At 51.1% G+C, this 15,662-nt stretch overlaps 5 protein-coding genes across 5 annotated transcripts; 2 read left to right on the forward strand and 3 right to left on the reverse strand.

Moving 5' to 3' along the window:
- Positions 1-753: 753 nt before the first annotated feature.
- JCM6883_004501 (uncharacterized protein) lies at positions 754-1,356 on the forward strand (the record flags this gene model as incomplete). The annotated part of the gene is made up of 1 exon (XM_076632504.1): positions 754-1,356. One exon carries the CDS (start codon positions 754-756, stop codon positions 1,354-1,356), a length of 603 nt encoding a protein of 200 aa, XP_076487476.1.
- A 5,393-nt stretch (positions 1,357-6,749) lies between these two features.
- JCM6883_004502 (uncharacterized protein) lies at positions 6,750-7,367 on the forward strand (the record flags this gene model as incomplete). Its single annotated transcript, XM_076632505.1, has 1 exon — positions 6,750-7,367. One exon carries the CDS (start codon positions 6,750-6,752, stop codon positions 7,365-7,367), a length of 618 nt encoding a protein of 205 aa, XP_076487477.1.
- A 1,024-nt stretch (positions 7,368-8,391) lies between these two features.
- JCM6883_004503 (uncharacterized protein) lies at positions 8,392-8,926 on the reverse strand (the record flags this gene model as incomplete). The annotated part of the gene is made up of 3 exons (XM_076632506.1): positions 8,392-8,584; positions 8,653-8,713; positions 8,794-8,926. 3 exons carry the CDS (start codon positions 8,924-8,926, stop codon positions 8,392-8,394), a joined length of 387 nt encoding a protein of 128 aa, XP_076487478.1.
- A 2,738-nt stretch (positions 8,927-11,664) lies between these two features.
- On the reverse strand, positions 11,665-12,846 carry JCM6883_004504 (uncharacterized protein; the record flags this gene model as incomplete). Its single annotated transcript, XM_076632507.1, has 1 exon — positions 11,665-12,846. One exon carries the CDS (start codon positions 12,844-12,846, stop codon positions 11,665-11,667), a length of 1,182 nt encoding a protein of 393 aa, XP_076487479.1.
- A 693-nt stretch (positions 12,847-13,539) lies between these two features.
- JCM6883_004505 (uncharacterized protein) lies at positions 13,540-15,533 on the reverse strand (the record flags this gene model as incomplete). Its single annotated transcript, XM_076632508.1, has 2 exons — positions 13,540-14,287; positions 14,374-15,533. The coding sequence occupies 2 exons, from the start codon at positions 15,531-15,533 to the stop codon at positions 13,540-13,542; spliced, it is 1,908 nt and encodes a 635-aa protein (XP_076487480.1).
- Between the last annotated feature and the right edge of the window lie 129 nt (positions 15,534-15,662).

Here is a 15,662-nt window from a genome sequence, read left to right on the forward strand (position 1 = left end):
TTCAGGTCGGGTTGGTAGAGAGAGAGAGGGAAAGGGAGATGAGAAAGGTGGCGATGCAGTGAGAGGGAAAAAGGGAAGGGGAAGGGCGCCGGATCGTGGGCGTAGAGGGTGGTGTACTGATTGTGTGACTGGTCGAGGAGAATGGGGTAAAGAGGAGCGGGAAGAAACCTTCGCTTCGAGAACAGATCGTGTTTGGGTCCCTACCTCTCACTCGCGATCCTCGCCGACTTGCATTCTCGACGTAGAATGATCCAAGAGCTCCCCTGGAGGCGGTCATACCCTCGCACGTGTGTTCCTCGAGCTGCTCGACCCTCCCTTCGCCTTCATCAAACAAGTCGAATTCGCCACGAAGTTCAGCTCTAGACAGCAAGCGAACGATACCCAGATACTCACGACAGTCTCGGTAATTAGCTGAACCCGTCTCAGCTCTCGTACGTTTCTCTTCCGACCATTCCTGATCCGATTCTCATTTCGTTCAGCTAAAGACCCTCTTCCCCTATTCTCTAGCGAGCTCCTCTCCTGATAAATTCGATCAAGCCTCGACTGTAGCATCATGCCGACTCTGCTCGACGTCCCGTTCGACCTCTTGCTCTCGATATCGCTAGACTACAATCTCGACTACAAAGATCTGAAACGTCTCTCTCGCGTCTGCAGACACCTGCACGAACTGGAACAAGTATGTCCATTTCTCAACTGATGAGAGAAGACACCTCACCAATTTTGTTGGATCAGAGCGCCGACCTCGACGGGAAAATGTTCAGAAAAGGACTCGAGGATAAAGATGTTTGGGTCAAAAAAGGAGACAAAATCGTTCATCACCCCGTATTCGATGAGGTCGACCTACATCAATCAGATTTCGATAACTTCTACGTCTCGCTCGGGTCGGTAAATTGGTGGAATGGACGTGATTGCAAGGTCTCGAGCGACACGCCGGCTCTGGACGAATACGCAACATCCCCGCCTTGTCGTCGAATCACCTTCAAGGGATACCATCACGAAGTCGCTATCGAGAATCCAAGTGGCGTCACTGTAGAGGACTTGATGGGAGAAGTTTTTGAATCGTGGGAATTGGAGACTTCTGACGAATTCCGTGATGAGTTCGTTCAGGAGCTGCTAGATGGCATCAGACAAGACGAACAAGTCCAACAGAAGCTCAAACGACGCGTCAAGTTCTCTCAGATCGCAGCTGAGGACGATTACGGAAGGGTCGGACTCTACCTCTCGCTTGAGAATCAACCTCTCCTTTGGAGATGGGCGCTCCCAGTCTTGACGCGGTTCGAACAACTGAAACCTTCGCAGGCGATCCAAGACGACCATGTTCGAGTTGAATCAGAATGGTTTCATGCTGAGCTGTGAATTGAGGGGTGATTACCTAGGTGAGCTTCGAGCCTTTTCTCTCTCTCGAGCGTTGCTCTCATTACTTACTCGTCGGCATGAGGCAGTACAATCAGGGAGGATCGAGAAGTAAGGAGGAAAAAGAAAGGAAGTCAAAGGATCAAAGGTATTTCGAGTCTGCGTCGCTGTTTGTTCCGGTTCGAGCTGTTTCTTCGCAATGCTAGTGTCCAGTGTTTCATCTCGCAGTGCCCTGGTCATAGCTCGTTGCCTCAAGTCCTTGAATGTTCGCGCGCTTCCGAAAAACGGTTTGGTTCAGTTCAGACGCCAAAGTCGACGAGACCCTGAGATTTGTCTCTTCAAACCTCTCAAAGTGTAGTTGCTCTCGGAAGCAGCCATTTCAGAGTGCTTCCGAGTGTTGAGGGAAAACTCGAGTTGCGAGATTCTCCAGCCTGGCGTGAGGCTCGCTCCTTTCCTTCTCTACTCTCATTCGCGAATCTCGCTTCTTCCGGCTGCGATCATCACGTTAGTTTCATCACCCTTCTGAGTACAGCCATAGCCTCGCTTGCGTCCTCCTCGAGCCGCTCGCCTTTCTTTCCGCCTTCATCAAACAAGCCGAATCTTCGACTCATCTCGACTCTAGGGAGCCAAGGACTCGCTGCCGAACACTAAGAAGAGTCTCAAAAGCGGACAGAGACAGGTCACACACCGGTGAGTCCTCCCTTTGAATGAGTTGGTCCGGTTCTCGATGAGCTCACTGGTCAAAGAGAGGTCGAGGCGCAGACTCCGAAACAGCACCTTCCCTGTTCAGCCTCTGCTTCATAGTTAAGCCTTTCCAACCACTGACTGAGGATAATCCACTCTCTTCTAATCTGATCCAATCTCGACTTGCAGCTTTTCAACGTTTCTCTTCCCTCTCTCGATAGCATGACGTTGGAGTGTGTCGTTTCGTTTCGTTTCGTTTCTGTATCTCAAGGGCTTCGACTTTGTCCTTGTCGCTCTGATGGTGAGTTTCGTGAGAAATTTATGGAGAATCATGGCGAGAGGGCGAAAGAAGAGGAGAAATTGGAGAGTGGAGAGGGATAAGCGAGACGTGAGGGATCGTAGACTACTGTGAGCTATCACACGACGAAAAGGATCAGTCATCAGTGGAACCAAACTCGAAGAGAGACTAACCCAGATTGAATTGCGAGGTGATCGAAGAATTCCGGTTCACCCTTCTGTGGGCTCTCAGGTGATGTAGCAGCAGGGCTTTCTGTAGCTGTACCGTCCCTCCACCGTTCCAGCTCAGTCATTGATGACTGTGTTTCCTCATCATCTGCGACTTTGAGGAAATCTCAAGTTTGCTGAATTCGAAGATCGAGGATAGCGGAGAGGCAGGCGTCAAAGTCGAGAGATATGAAATGAGAACGAGCAAGTGGCATCTGTCGAGAAGAGGGAGTCAGTGGAAACTCGACGAGAGAAACACGAGTTCCAATTCGCGAGAAGAGAACGACGGGGTGGTGCGTGGTAAACTTGCAGGTTCTGCCACGTCTACGCCCAAGGAGTGAGAATCCAAGTTTGTTAAGACCCGTCGCGTCTTCTCCGATGAAGGGAACTCGTGGAGGGAGGAGAAAGTAGATGACAGCTTACAGGAGCAATACCGTTCAATGAAGCCGACTGTGTGATGTGTGATCTTTGGAGCATCATAGAGCTAGGTGGACGTTGTCAATAGTGAGTCGGCTGAATAGAGGGGAAAGGAAGAGGAAGAGAACCAATTGCAGTATTTGAACACCTCATTTCGAGTTCCCAAGCTCACTTGGATCAATGATGAATTCCAACGATGCGAATTGGAGGAGTCGAACAGTCTGAAGACCCAAAGTTTCCGGTCAACTCACATATGCACGTGAAGTCTCGCGAGAGAATATTTCGCAAAGGGCCCGAGTTTTGTGCCTCTCTCGCTGAACAACAAGGCTGAGGAGAGGCAGGATGAAGGAGGTATTGAATACAAACAGTGAGACGTCAGCAAAGCACGAACGGCAGAGTAGAGCGGTTGTACCGATGAAAAGAGAGGAGGGTCAGAGCTTGGGAGCTTACTGCTGAGCGAGTCGTGCATGTTTCACCCGGTCCTTGTGGTACACAAGTAACTCATACATATTAGACCACTGATCTGCCGGGAGAGGCACGCAGTGACGGTAGAACGAAAATGAGATGCTCACATGTGATATCCTGCAAAAGAGGTCCTATCTGCGGTAGCCTGTTGGTAGTCTACTCCGGACTCAAGGAGTAGTATTTTCCGACCTGTTGAAAACGGCCTGCGAAATCTCGAAAGAAACACCAACACGGGTGCTGACTTCTGAAGTAAAGAAATTCTTGCATTTTACAAGCGACTCGGCTGCCACAATCACAGGTGAGGTGAAGACAGAAGAGCTGGACAGGGACTTCTCGACCGTTCTGCGTGCGATTGTGGGTAGTGAGTGTAGGATGGGAAGCGAAACGAAGGCGTCAAGTTCAACTCGAAGGACGGAAAATCTGACAAGCCTCCAAAGCTCACACCTGTTGGCATTCAAGCTGGAACGCTAAAAGACGTCAGAACGGCTCTGTATGAGGTGAGAGCTAGAGCAAAGGCAAAAACGCCAACAGCAGTGGGCTACTAGGTCTCGGGCAAAACTGAGCTTGGGAGCCAATCTCTAGTTCGGAGATTTCTGATAGCTGGGAGAAGTGTCTCGATACAGAAGCAATTTCCAATACAGTACGAGACGCTACGATGGCTTATGGTCTCAAAGAAGCCCGTAAAGCCGGAAACCGAAAGAGACTCATTTTGGGAACTACCTAGTGCAGGACCGAGCTTGGCATTTCTTGAGTTATAAGACGACGACATTCACGGCAAGTGACACCCGGTGATGTGAAGAAATGGGGGGAAACGCCAAGAGGCTGGAGGCGGTATCGCACAAAAAGGTCGAGCTGAGCTATGGTGAATATTGGGTGTTCTTCTGCTTCTCCTCGTGGTTCTTCTGCTGTCCCTTCATCAACTTCTTCCTCACTTGATCAGTCACAAGCACTCATGTCAAGTCAAGCTGAGGGAAGAGCTGAAGATGGCACTGCACTCCTCGGAGAATCGAAGGGGAGTATGGATGATTGCTCATTATAGCTGCCTTTCGCTTGCCACAGTCTGATTGTAAGGGAGGACTGGTTGACCGCAAAAGAACCCTCTACTACGGTGCAAGGAAACGAGGGGGAAAGGGTACGAAATATATCCAGGTGAGCTGTTGAAACTGCATCTAGTGCGCCCCTAAGGCGGCAGGGCGTATATGATGATGTACTCGAGGGATACCAGGTGAAAGGAACTGGTAAAGAGGAAAACGTGTAATTTTCGCCCGAATATTGAGATATCTTTGGCACGTGCAAATAAAAGCAGGACGTTTCGATTCGTCTCATGACTGGCTGGAAGCAGGTAGAGAGCCAAGGTTGGTCTCTCAAGGCTACGAGGACGTTTCAGTATGCAACGCGTACAAAGAGCTCCGTATCTGAATCAATGTTGGTTCGTCTGAGGTGTTCAGTGCTCAAATCAAAGTCGAAACGGATAACCTGTCCTGCGTTCTTTTCGAGCTGTTCTGGCTGAGGGTGGAGGCATAGTTCTAGAACGAGTGTACGATACCCTGGCCCGAGTTTCAGCCCATTGGGCTCTAGTGGGAAGGATTGAAAGTTTCCCATGACAAGAGTTGGCGAGAAAACGACGACAGAAAAGGTATCCGAATGCTCCTCAGACCGACGTCAACGCAACAGGATAGCTACCAGGAATCTATGGTGAGTGTTTCGACGCAGACCACCGGGCGGATGGGATGTTGTCGAGGCGGGAAATCACTAAATTTCTGGAGAGGGTCACGTCGCAGATTCGAGAGTTTGGCGATAGTAAACTGGCAAAGGGACAGAGCTTGGCACGGTACAATGCTGGAGATGAACAACGTCAGCGTATCGCGCCAGGACAGAAGTCTGGGTACGACAAGTTGAAGAGAAGTAGAAAACGAAAACTTGAGGAATAAAGTTCGTGCTCTCGCACAAAGCGACACTTGTCGAGCCTTTTCAAGCCAGTCTCTCATGAGCCATATCCCAACCTCTAATTGCGTAGGAGAGTAAGGATGCGTACAGCGCAGATTCTGTTTGAGAATCCATTCGTATTAAATTCGAAAATTTTTCAATTCAATACGAAACTACAAACTGCGAGGTTTCAATACATTTGACTCGATTCTTCCCTGATGAAGTGGGCATAACACTGCACTGTATTGCACACTCTATCGAGCCGCGGTCTCGGGAGAGAAGAAGAAGAAATTTAGACTATGTTGGAGAGAGAACATTCTCGAAGGATTTTGAGGAGAGGGAAGCGAAGGAGAAATTCCCTCTCTCTTCTCTTCTCTTCTCACTTCTCTCTTCCTCTTTCTCCTCTTCCTTCGGATTTGCTCCCCTCCCTTCCCTCCTCGAGTTGTAAGTCTTCGACTCTTTACTGGTGTCTCTCGTCTTGTCTCGCTGACAAACGGGGTCTCGATCAGATTTTTCTCCCCCTCTTTTCCCCGGCCGGGACTCTCCTCTTCTACATTCGTTTTCGCTTGTCGAGTCCGCAGGAGGATGTTTAAACACCTCGTTCGAACGATCGGCGTCTCAGGTTGAGAGTAGACCGTGTTAGGTGAGTTCTCTCTCGACTCTCTTTCCCTCTCTCCATCTCTTCCAAGTCTTCGTCGCTGACACAAGCCTCTCCGAACTTGCTTCTGTAGGATTTACCGGATGTCGGATTGGCCTAACCCTTCCGTCGAACCTCAACCTGATCGCGGTTGATCGTAAGCGACTCTTTCTCCTTTGCGGCTCATAGGTCTTGAGACTGACGACTCGAAACTATTGTAACAGACACCAAACGAGGACAAGAACACTCTTCTGCAGGATTACCCTCGAGCGCTTTCTCTTTCTGTCTCTTTCTCTCTCTCTCTCGTTTGTTTTTTGTTTTTACTCTCCCTCGCCCTCGTTTGTACTCCCCTCTTCGGAGGGACCCTTGCTCTGCCCGAGCTGTCCTCACAACGACTAGCCGGATCTAGTTTCTCCCCTTCGTCTTTTGGTAGCTCCTGCCTACCATACCCTTCTGAAGGCTCTAGATCCAGTGTAATCGATGAGCTCACTCGCTTTTCACTGCTCAGCTGTACAGACAACCGCTGCCCTCGGGAGAGCGTCACCAAGTACCACAAGAGAATCATGCCGACCCTTATCGATCTCCCACCCGAACTTTTACTCTCAATCGCTCTCAAATCGATTCTCGACTACAAAGACTTGAAGTGTCTCTCTCGCGTTTGCAAACAGTTGAACAAGGTGGAACAGGTGCGTCCAACTCCCCTACTGTGTCTAGAGACACTTGTCGATTATCGTTGTAGCAGAACTCCGACCTTGACGCGAAAATGTTCAGAAAAAGACTCGAGGAGAAAGTCGTTTTGGTCAAAGAAGGAGACAAAGTCTTGCATCATCCGTTACTCGAATACGTCGACCTCGTAGACTCTTCCGATAACAGATTCGCACCTTCGATTATGTCGACGTGCAGCTGGATCGATTACGCGGAAGATCCAGTCTCGCGTAACACTCCCGCTCTGGATGAGTATGCGACGTCTCCGCCTTGTCGCCAAATGACATTCACAGGATATCATCACAAGGTAGTCATCGAGTGTCGCAACGGAGTCAAAGTAAAAGAATTTTTGAAACGAGTTTCCGAATCGTGGGAATCAGCTCCTGAGGACGACATCCAGGAAGAACTACTGGAGCAGCTGGAAGAAGGGATTGGCCAAGACGAAGAGATTCAGGAGAAGCTGGAGGAAGGATTGGACTTTTTCGATATCGCAGCGACCTCCGGCAACGAACGAATCGAGCTTTACCTCTCGCTCGCGTTGGGACAACCCCTCACGAACAGTATGACGATTCCGCCTTACACGAGAATCGAATACACGAAACCGACGAAAGTAATCGCGAACGACCACGTCAAGATCGAACCGGAATGGGGGCCCGATAGTACCGTGAAAGGGTGAGCTCTCGCTTAGTCACGTACCTCGAGGTACCTCACTAACCGACGACTTGATCTGTAGATGTAGTCGCAGTTGACCGAAGTCCCGAAGAGGAGGAGAAAAAGAAGCAAAGACGTCAAGAACGAAAAGCTGTTTCCAAATTTGTGTGTTTTGGTTTCGTTTCAGGTTGTTCGCAATGCTAGTTCAGGTTGCTCTGTCTCTCGAGTAACGTTGTCGAGAACACAGCGATGCCCGTTTCTCAGGCGTCGTGCTGATGGTCTGGCGTGAGCCTCGTTCAGCTCAGACATCAAAGCCAACATAGTCAACTCCTACTTTGCCGGAGAAAGACGCAGTCCGGCAGCATAGAGAATCTCGAACAAACATCGGAGAGCTGGCCGAGATCTGACCCTGGACACCCTGCTCAATAAGCGCTCAATCTCAGTCTCGAGTCTGCTCGAATTTCCCACCCACAAGTCGAGGAAGTGCGTTCTTTATCGCGACGCTGCAGATAGAGTAGCGGTGGACGCAGTTAAGCTGCTGGCTCAACCTTGATGGGTGCCGATGAGAGGTAGACGGAACGACTCGATGCGATGCGATTCGTTTCGACGCTAGCACTCTCCGCGACACGAGCGCAAAGCACTCTTCTCTCTCACTCTGTCGACCTCGTTGAACGCACGACGCCTCTCGACACCCTTCGAGTCCATCAGAGTAAGGAAAGAGGAAAGAGAGGAATCTATTTGAGCTGCTAAGAAAGCTAGTAAAGCTGAAAGGCCGAAAACCCGAGAGAGAGAAAGAGACGCGTAAAGACAAAGACTAAGGAGGAGCAAGCGAAGCACAACTGGAGAGCGAAAGATTATATAAAACTGACTGATGAGACGAAACTGTATGAAGATGGGAGAGATGGCTTTAGATACAAACGAAGAGGGAGTGGATGCTTTGAGTGCAAGGAAGACGGTACTTTTTGGGGTGCGAGAGGAGGAGAGTGAAAAGCGAAAGGAGAGTCGAGCGTTTTGTAGTGGTAGAGGACGAGGGGGAGGAGTCTATAGTTTTAGAGTTCGTCAGGAGAAAGTTCTCCAGTCGATTGATAACCCCAGGCGTCCGAGTTTTCGGCTTCACTCGTTGCTCCAGGGGTCGAAGGGATGTTCTCTCCGAAATACCACGAGGCAGCGCTGCGAGGCGTACGAGGAGTTCGAGGGAGTCGAGCAGTCGATCCGACAGACCAAATGAAGTAGGCGACCAATCTAGCATAGTTTCGAGAGTCAGAGTCAGCTCAGTAAGTAGGAGTATCATGGTACCTAGTGAGACGTACCCAGTCCATCCAGTTTGGTGAGAGGCTCCGAGACCTTTACCCGAATCAGCGTGGAAGAATTCTGTTTTCGGCACGAGCGAAGAAGTCAGTCAATCAGTACATCGGAGTCGCTCCAGACAGTCGTAACATGGGAGGACTTACCGTGGAAAGGAACGAAATCGCGGAAGAACGGATCCTTGTTGAGCATCTCATTTTCGTTCAGTTGAGTATTCCTCGAAGCTTTAGACCTCGGCGAGACATCAGAGCAGCCTGCGGGAGAAGGGCTGACCAACATGCCGCGAGAGCCAGCCACTACCTGTTTCGCACGAATCGGTCGACCGATCTTCAAGCTGATTGATCGACCTCGGGAGGTACGTCGGACGTTCATACACTCTCCTCCGAGATTCTATCGTCCGTAAGCAGAGTGGTTGAATCAACGCGTTCTAGACGTATCCCGTCGGAGTCTTGTTCGGAATGGGATTCGATACTGCATCCGAAATGTTCGTCTCTCTGACTACGATGCCATACCTGTCGGTTCCGTCGTCTCCGTCGTCTCCGTCGTCTCCGTCGTCTCCGTCGTCTCCGTCGTCAAAGAGGTCGACTGCGGCTGGAGAGACTCGCACTGCCGAGGTTAATCGGGTCGTCGCAGAAAGTCGAACGAGATCCGCTCGTCCTCTTCGCCTCGATTTGGCATCTGAAAGCTCCGGGCCTTATTCTACGCCCTCTTCCTCTTGTCCCGTCATGGATTCACCCAGGACCCGGTTACCCTCCGTCCCACCCTTAACTGCTTTTTGCGCGCTTTCGAAGTACTCCTCCTCCAGTCTGACGACGTCTTCCTCTTCCTTCTGTACCCGGTCCACTACCGTTCTCCTCTACCTCTGCGAACCTACTGCTGCACACCACTGATTCGTCGCGCCCTCTGTAGCGTTTCTAGTTGACGAGTCTCGGGTTTCTTGTTGATTCGGGCGGCGGAGAATCGCTATCGTGATCGCTGCCATTGGAAGTTGAAGTTGTCACTGTAGAGTCCGGCATAAGATTCGAGTCGGCTCAGGGTGGTGATTGAGTCGAGGATGGAAAGAGAGATCAAGGGATTTGGAGATGAAGGAGAGAGGCGGACCGGCTCTAGCGCCGTTCAGGGAGCACATGAGGATGTAGCGTTGCTGTGCGTGAGACGAACTGCCATAAGAGTGGAGGAAAACAAGCAAAGAGCTCGAGTTTCGCGAGTTTGAGTTCTGATCCTGCTTCTCCTCTCCACTTATACCTCGAGAGCCTCGCCGACCTCAGACACAAATACGAACCAGCTCAAGAAAGGGTCTGAAGGTCGGTCATATCCCCGTATCGGTCTTCCTCGAGCTTCTCGACCCTCCCCTCGCCTTCATCAAACAAGTCGAATCCCCAACGGACGTCGGCTCTGCAGAACGAGTATACCATACTCAGACACTCAGAACAGTCGCAAAAGGTCATTGGGTTCACCTCAGCGCGCGTACGTCACCATTTCCGCGTAATCCGAAACGATTCTCCTATCGGTGACTGCTGACCCTGTTCCCCTACTCTCGCGAGACTTCCTAGTTTACGGAAACAATCACAAACGTTTGCTGTAGCGTCATGCCGACTCTACTCGATGTGCCGTTCGACCTCTTGCTCTCAATCTCGCTCGACTACAACCTCGATTACTATGATTTGAAGCGTCTCTCCCGTGTCTGCAAGCACCTGCACGCATTTGAGCAAGTACGCATACCATCTTTATCTTTCAAGATGGGAGAAGGGCACCTCACGATCATCATCGGAGCAGAGCTCCGACCTCGATACGAAAATGTTCAGAAAAGGATTCCCGACCTCCACTCGACTCAAAGACAACGTCGTCTTGGTTTAAGCAGGTGACAAAGTCGCTCATCACCCTATACTCGATTTCGTCGACCTCCATCAGTCCTCTTTTGACGACTTCGAATTTTCGCTCACGACGTGGTGGAGTTGGTCCAAAGACCGTGATTACGAGTCGCACCCTCAAGTCTCGCGTGTCACAGCCGCTCTGAACGATTTCGCGACGTGTCCACCCTGCCGTCGTATGACCTACAAAGGATTTCATCACGAAGTTGTTGTCGAGTCTCAAGACGGCGTCAAAGTGAAGGAATTGATGGCACGAGTTTTCGAATCAGGGTACTTGGAACCGTCTAAGGACTTTCGTGACGACTTCTTCGAGCAGCTACGAGACCGCATCAGGCGTGACTACAACGTTCAAGAGAATTTCAGACGGGGTAAAGACATTTCGCAAATCGCCGCCGAGGATGAAGATCGAAGGGTCGAACTCTACCTCACCCTTGGATTGAAACAACCTCTGACGTGGAGACGGGCGCTTCCACCTTTGGTGAGGTACAGACATCTGAGACCTGCGAAAGCGATCCAGGACGACCATGTTCGGGTTGAAGCCAAATGGTTTCACGCCGAGCGTTAAATTCAGAGAAACTACCACGGTGACCTTCGAGTCTCTCCCTGGGTTTGCTTGAGGTACTGATCCGATTGGTCTAACGCATTTTTTTTTTTGGCGAGGATTGGGAAGACAAAAGAAAGAAAAGAAGAACGAAGGAGCACGGAAAGAAATAGAAACCTTTCATGTCTGTCTGTTCCGCCTCAATTCGTTCAATCACGATCACTTTACTGTTTGCGAGAGCGCTTCCAGTGGCCTAGGCGAATCTCGTTTTGCTATCCGAGTCAAAGCCATTGGCGAGAGTTTCGTTCAGCCGAGACGCCAACCTCGACGCTCACAATAGTGTCTTCTCCTCCAGTCCGTCAAGGTCAGGCTGCTCCCGGAAGGAAACCACGATTCCGTCAGTTTGAAGCGAGACTCGGCCTGCGAAATTCTCCTGCTCGCTTACAGAAGACTCTAATCTTTCAGCACCTTCAGTCGTGCTTGTTGGGGAAATCGTTCCTGGTTCTTCTGTCTCTCGATGTTGCTCAAGCTAGCGCCAAGAGAAGTCTGACAAAACTAGATGGAACCTTGCAAAACATCAAGAGTAGACGCGCGAGAGCCAATGATCAAAACAAGCGTCCTCCCAATTCCTCAACAGTCTCTCGATCAATTCGGACCATTTCGTCTGCCGCCTCGTCGCCAAAGCATCGCCTGAACGGTTCCCAGTCCCCCGTTTGCATCCCGTAAGCGCTCGTGCAGTGAAACGCCTCCCTATCCAATTCTTCCCCAACTCCAAAAGCGTCGAGAATACTTCCTTCAACCTTGATACCTGACAGTTTAATACGCGTGACGGTGTCGAAGACGTTGTGTTCTTCGAATCCCTCCGATTCACTCCATTTAGGGAGAACCCAATCGGGACCGAGGTGGCAAGGCTCGTCCTCGTGATCGGGATGAAGTTGGAATCCATCAGAGTCGTCCTCGATCCTCCACCCGATCCTTCCCTCGACCTGATCGAAGACGACCTTTTCGAGCGAACGGAGTCGATTCGGTCCGAGAATCATCTCTTCGAGTCGCGAGCAACTGAGAAACGCTCCTTTCCCGAATCCAAGAGTTTTGAGCTTGGGTAGTTCGCTGAGAGGGTTGATGAGATCTTGAGAGAAGGTTCCTCGGCTCAGGTAGAGATGTTCGAGGTTGACGAACCGAGGGAAGTACGGGTCGCACGGTCTGGAATAGTCGTCGTAGAAACATCGAGTAAGGAGAGTGAGGGAAGTGAGCGAGACGGGGAGGTTCGGGACGAGGTACGAGTAGTTGGGAGTGATGCTGGCAGTGTCGAGAGTGAGAGAGATGAGGTTCGGGAAGTGCTCGACGCAAGAAGAGGTTGACACGTCGTCGACGTGAACTCCTTTGAGGACGATTTCTTTGATCTTGGAGAATCTCCTACCTCCCGTCGAGCTGCGATAAGGGTACCGATCAACGGCAGTCGAGATTTCGAGGCGGTCAAGCGAAGGGAAGTCGTCGAGATGACGGTAAACTTCGAAATCGAAAGGTTCGTTGCATTCGAAGGGAGTTTCCATTCTCAGAGTGCCGAGACGAGGGAGAGTCGATCGACCGACAGGGAGCGAGAGGACGATATCGAGCAGGGAGGTCGTGTTCGACCCGAGTTGGAGTAGCTCGAGGTTGATGAGAGTTGCGAAGAAAGATTTCATTTGACGTTCATCCCATGTCGCTCCTCCTCCGGTATCGACATTCTCCACCTCTAGTACTCTGACCATACTTCCCAGTCTCCCATTGTTTTCGAATGTCTCCATGAGTTGGTCGAGTTGAGAGGGGACGAAATTCGAACTCGACGGAAGAGCGCTTGTTGCTGGAAGGGGAGGAGGGCTCGACTGATCGGGAGGAGAGGGGGTGCAGAGTCCTTGTACGCATACTTGAAGATCTCGGCGAGTAGCTCGGGAGGCAAGTGAGAGGCGAAATCACGCTAATTTGATCAAGCGATTGGAATCACCTGTGAGACTGTCGAGGGCACGCGAGGCTCACCTGAGTGCCTGTAGACATCTCTTGAGTCTCTTCTGTGCCGTGGGAGAGCGAAACGAAAGTGAGCGATGAGATGGCGAAGGCGAAGAGAGCGAACTCGATTGAATCCTCGCTCTCTCAAAGTCACGTGACATCAGAGCTGACATCAAAGCTTTATCGCTGGTTTGCCTGCTCAGTGTACAATCGAGCCCAAGCGCAACAGGAGAGCAACAGAGGAAGGCGTGCGATACATTGGTTTCGGGACAGAAGTTACCAACAGCTCGACAACAAGCAGACTATTCGAGATACAGGGAGGAAGCGAAAAGCGAGTGAAGACACCAATAGGGGAAAAGTACAAAGTTATCGAATAATCGTAACGCGAGAGGGATCGTGGCTCGGAGTAGAATCGTCGGGGAGAGCTTAGGCGTTAAAGAGGAAGTGAATCGAGAAATCGTTTGAGCTTCGAATCGACCTCTCATTCTCGACGCTCAATAAACGCCCACCTCACTCCCGCTCCCCGCTCCTCGTTCCGCATCCTCGATTCCCCATCTCCCCTCATTCACACCCAGTCCCAACGACGAGATTTCCGGTGAAGCAGGCGGAGTGTTCGAAGATCTTGTCAATCTTCTCAAGAACCTTTTCCATACACTCATGGCGAACTCTAGGGAAGAATCGAGTTCTCCTGGACCCCAGGGGGTAGAGGAGCTGAGAGTCGTAGAGGAGGACGAGGGGGAGGAGGGAGAGAGGAGGACTCGTTCTTCATGACTTGGCTGATGAGTTCGTGCGAGAGTGGAGGGTAGCGATCTCGAGTGCGAGTGAGAGTGCGTCGAGGTGAGAGAGACGGAACGAGGTCTGGGGACCGCGAAGGAGGGATTCGGGGAAATGGTCGATCTCGAATGCGAACGGGGTAGCGTCGAAGCAGAAGGAGGAGAACGAGGTGCGAATACTGGAGGGGAAGTCGAGGAGACCCACCCTGAATCCGTTGGGGGGGGAAAGCGAGCGGTCGAGGGGGTTTCGGGTTCAGTTTCAGTGAGATTGCCTTCCTCCACCTCTTCAGCTACACGTTTCGAGCCGAGGTAGGATTGACCGATCGAATCGAAGGATGAGGTAGACAACTCTTGACGAGCGAGTCGGGCGAAAGGAGGTGGTGAAGAAGCACGAGAGGGAGTTGGAGTCGGATCGTCGTTGGTTGTAGAGGCAAGTAGAGGGAAGGTCGAGGGGTCGATCTCCATCATCCTGCACGCGAGATCTCCTGTACGTGACTCCACGCATCAGTCTCGAATGAACCACCCGAAAAATGGAGAGGAAAAGTAATTTTGCACTTGCCCATCAAAACCGCCTTCTTCGCTCTCTCGACCTGATTCTCCCTAACTCTTTCCTCCAAAACACTCTTCATCCTCTCTGCTCTCGCTCTCTCCTCCTCCTCGATCCTCTCAAACCTATCCATTCCCCATCTCCTACTCTTGTGACTCGCGCTCCTCGCTCCTCCATCTTCTGGTTCCCTTCCTGCCGCTTGTCGATGTCTCCTCTTACTCTTATACAACCTTTGACCATTCGACCCGATCGAGAAATGACTATCCGAGGAAGTTTGCGAGAGAGCTGAGGAAGGGTACGGAGAGATTGAACGTCCGACGACCGGGGCAAGAGGTAATCGATTCCTCATTGAAGGAGAGCGAGAAGTACTGAACGTGTTGTTGTCTCCTCTTCGACGTCGGGTCGAGCTGAATCCAGCTGAGAGAGCAGAGAGGGATTGATTCATTTCCGATTCGAATCCGGTTCGACCTTTCCTCCTCACTTCTCTGCCTCCCTCGTCGTTGTTGTCTGATCCAGAAGTGAATCCCGCACTCAACTCTGCTTCTTCTTCGTCATTCGCAGTCGCCCTGTGTCGTTCCGTCGTAGAGATTCTCGATAATGCCGCTTCAGTCAATTCCCATCCTCTCGTAATTCGATTTCCCTCTTCATCGTCTTCCCCAAACGAACTCAACGATTCCGTCGTAGTTGTAGTCGTAGCATGTGAGAACCTCCTTCCTCGATCGTGAGCTCCATCAATGAGGACGATTGAATCGCTCGTTCCTCCTCCTCCTCCTTCTGATGATTCCGATGCCGAAGTTCCTCTGAGTGATTCGACCCGCTCTAAGCTCCTAATAAATACTCCATTCCCATCATGTGAAGGCAAGACTCCTCGATCTGAACTAGTCTCCTGACTCTCACTAGCTGCACTCCTACTCGTTTCTGAACTACTCCCAACTTGCGAGTCGAGTCGCCTAGTCACGTTCGTCCAATCCGATTCTCCCTCATCGAATGAAGCGTGGGCGTGAGGGAACAATAAGACTCCCGAATCAGAAGAAGAGTCGACGCCCCCTGATTCTGATCTAGAGGAATTCGGTTCGAGATCGCGTGAGAGACTGAAGAGGTTATCGTGCGAAGCGTAGACGTGGGTTGTTGGGCGTGTACGGCGTGTTTGAGGGTGTTGGAACGCCATGACTTGAGTGAGAGAGAGAAGAGAATAGAAGAGGTCACGCTATCGCTTCTTCGCTCCTTCTTCTATCGCTCGTTTTGCATACACTCACACGACCTCTCTCGTCCGATAGTGAACAACAATTCTCGTTTC

This window comes from Sporobolomyces salmoneus (genome assembly GCF_050403485.1).
Source record: "Sporobolomyces salmoneus JCM6883 DNA, S_salmoneus_JCM6883_v1_ctg27, whole genome shotgun sequence".
In the NCBI taxonomy this organism is placed as follows: Eukaryota; Fungi; Basidiomycota; class Microbotryomycetes; order Sporidiobolales; family Sporidiobolaceae; genus Sporobolomyces; species Sporobolomyces salmoneus.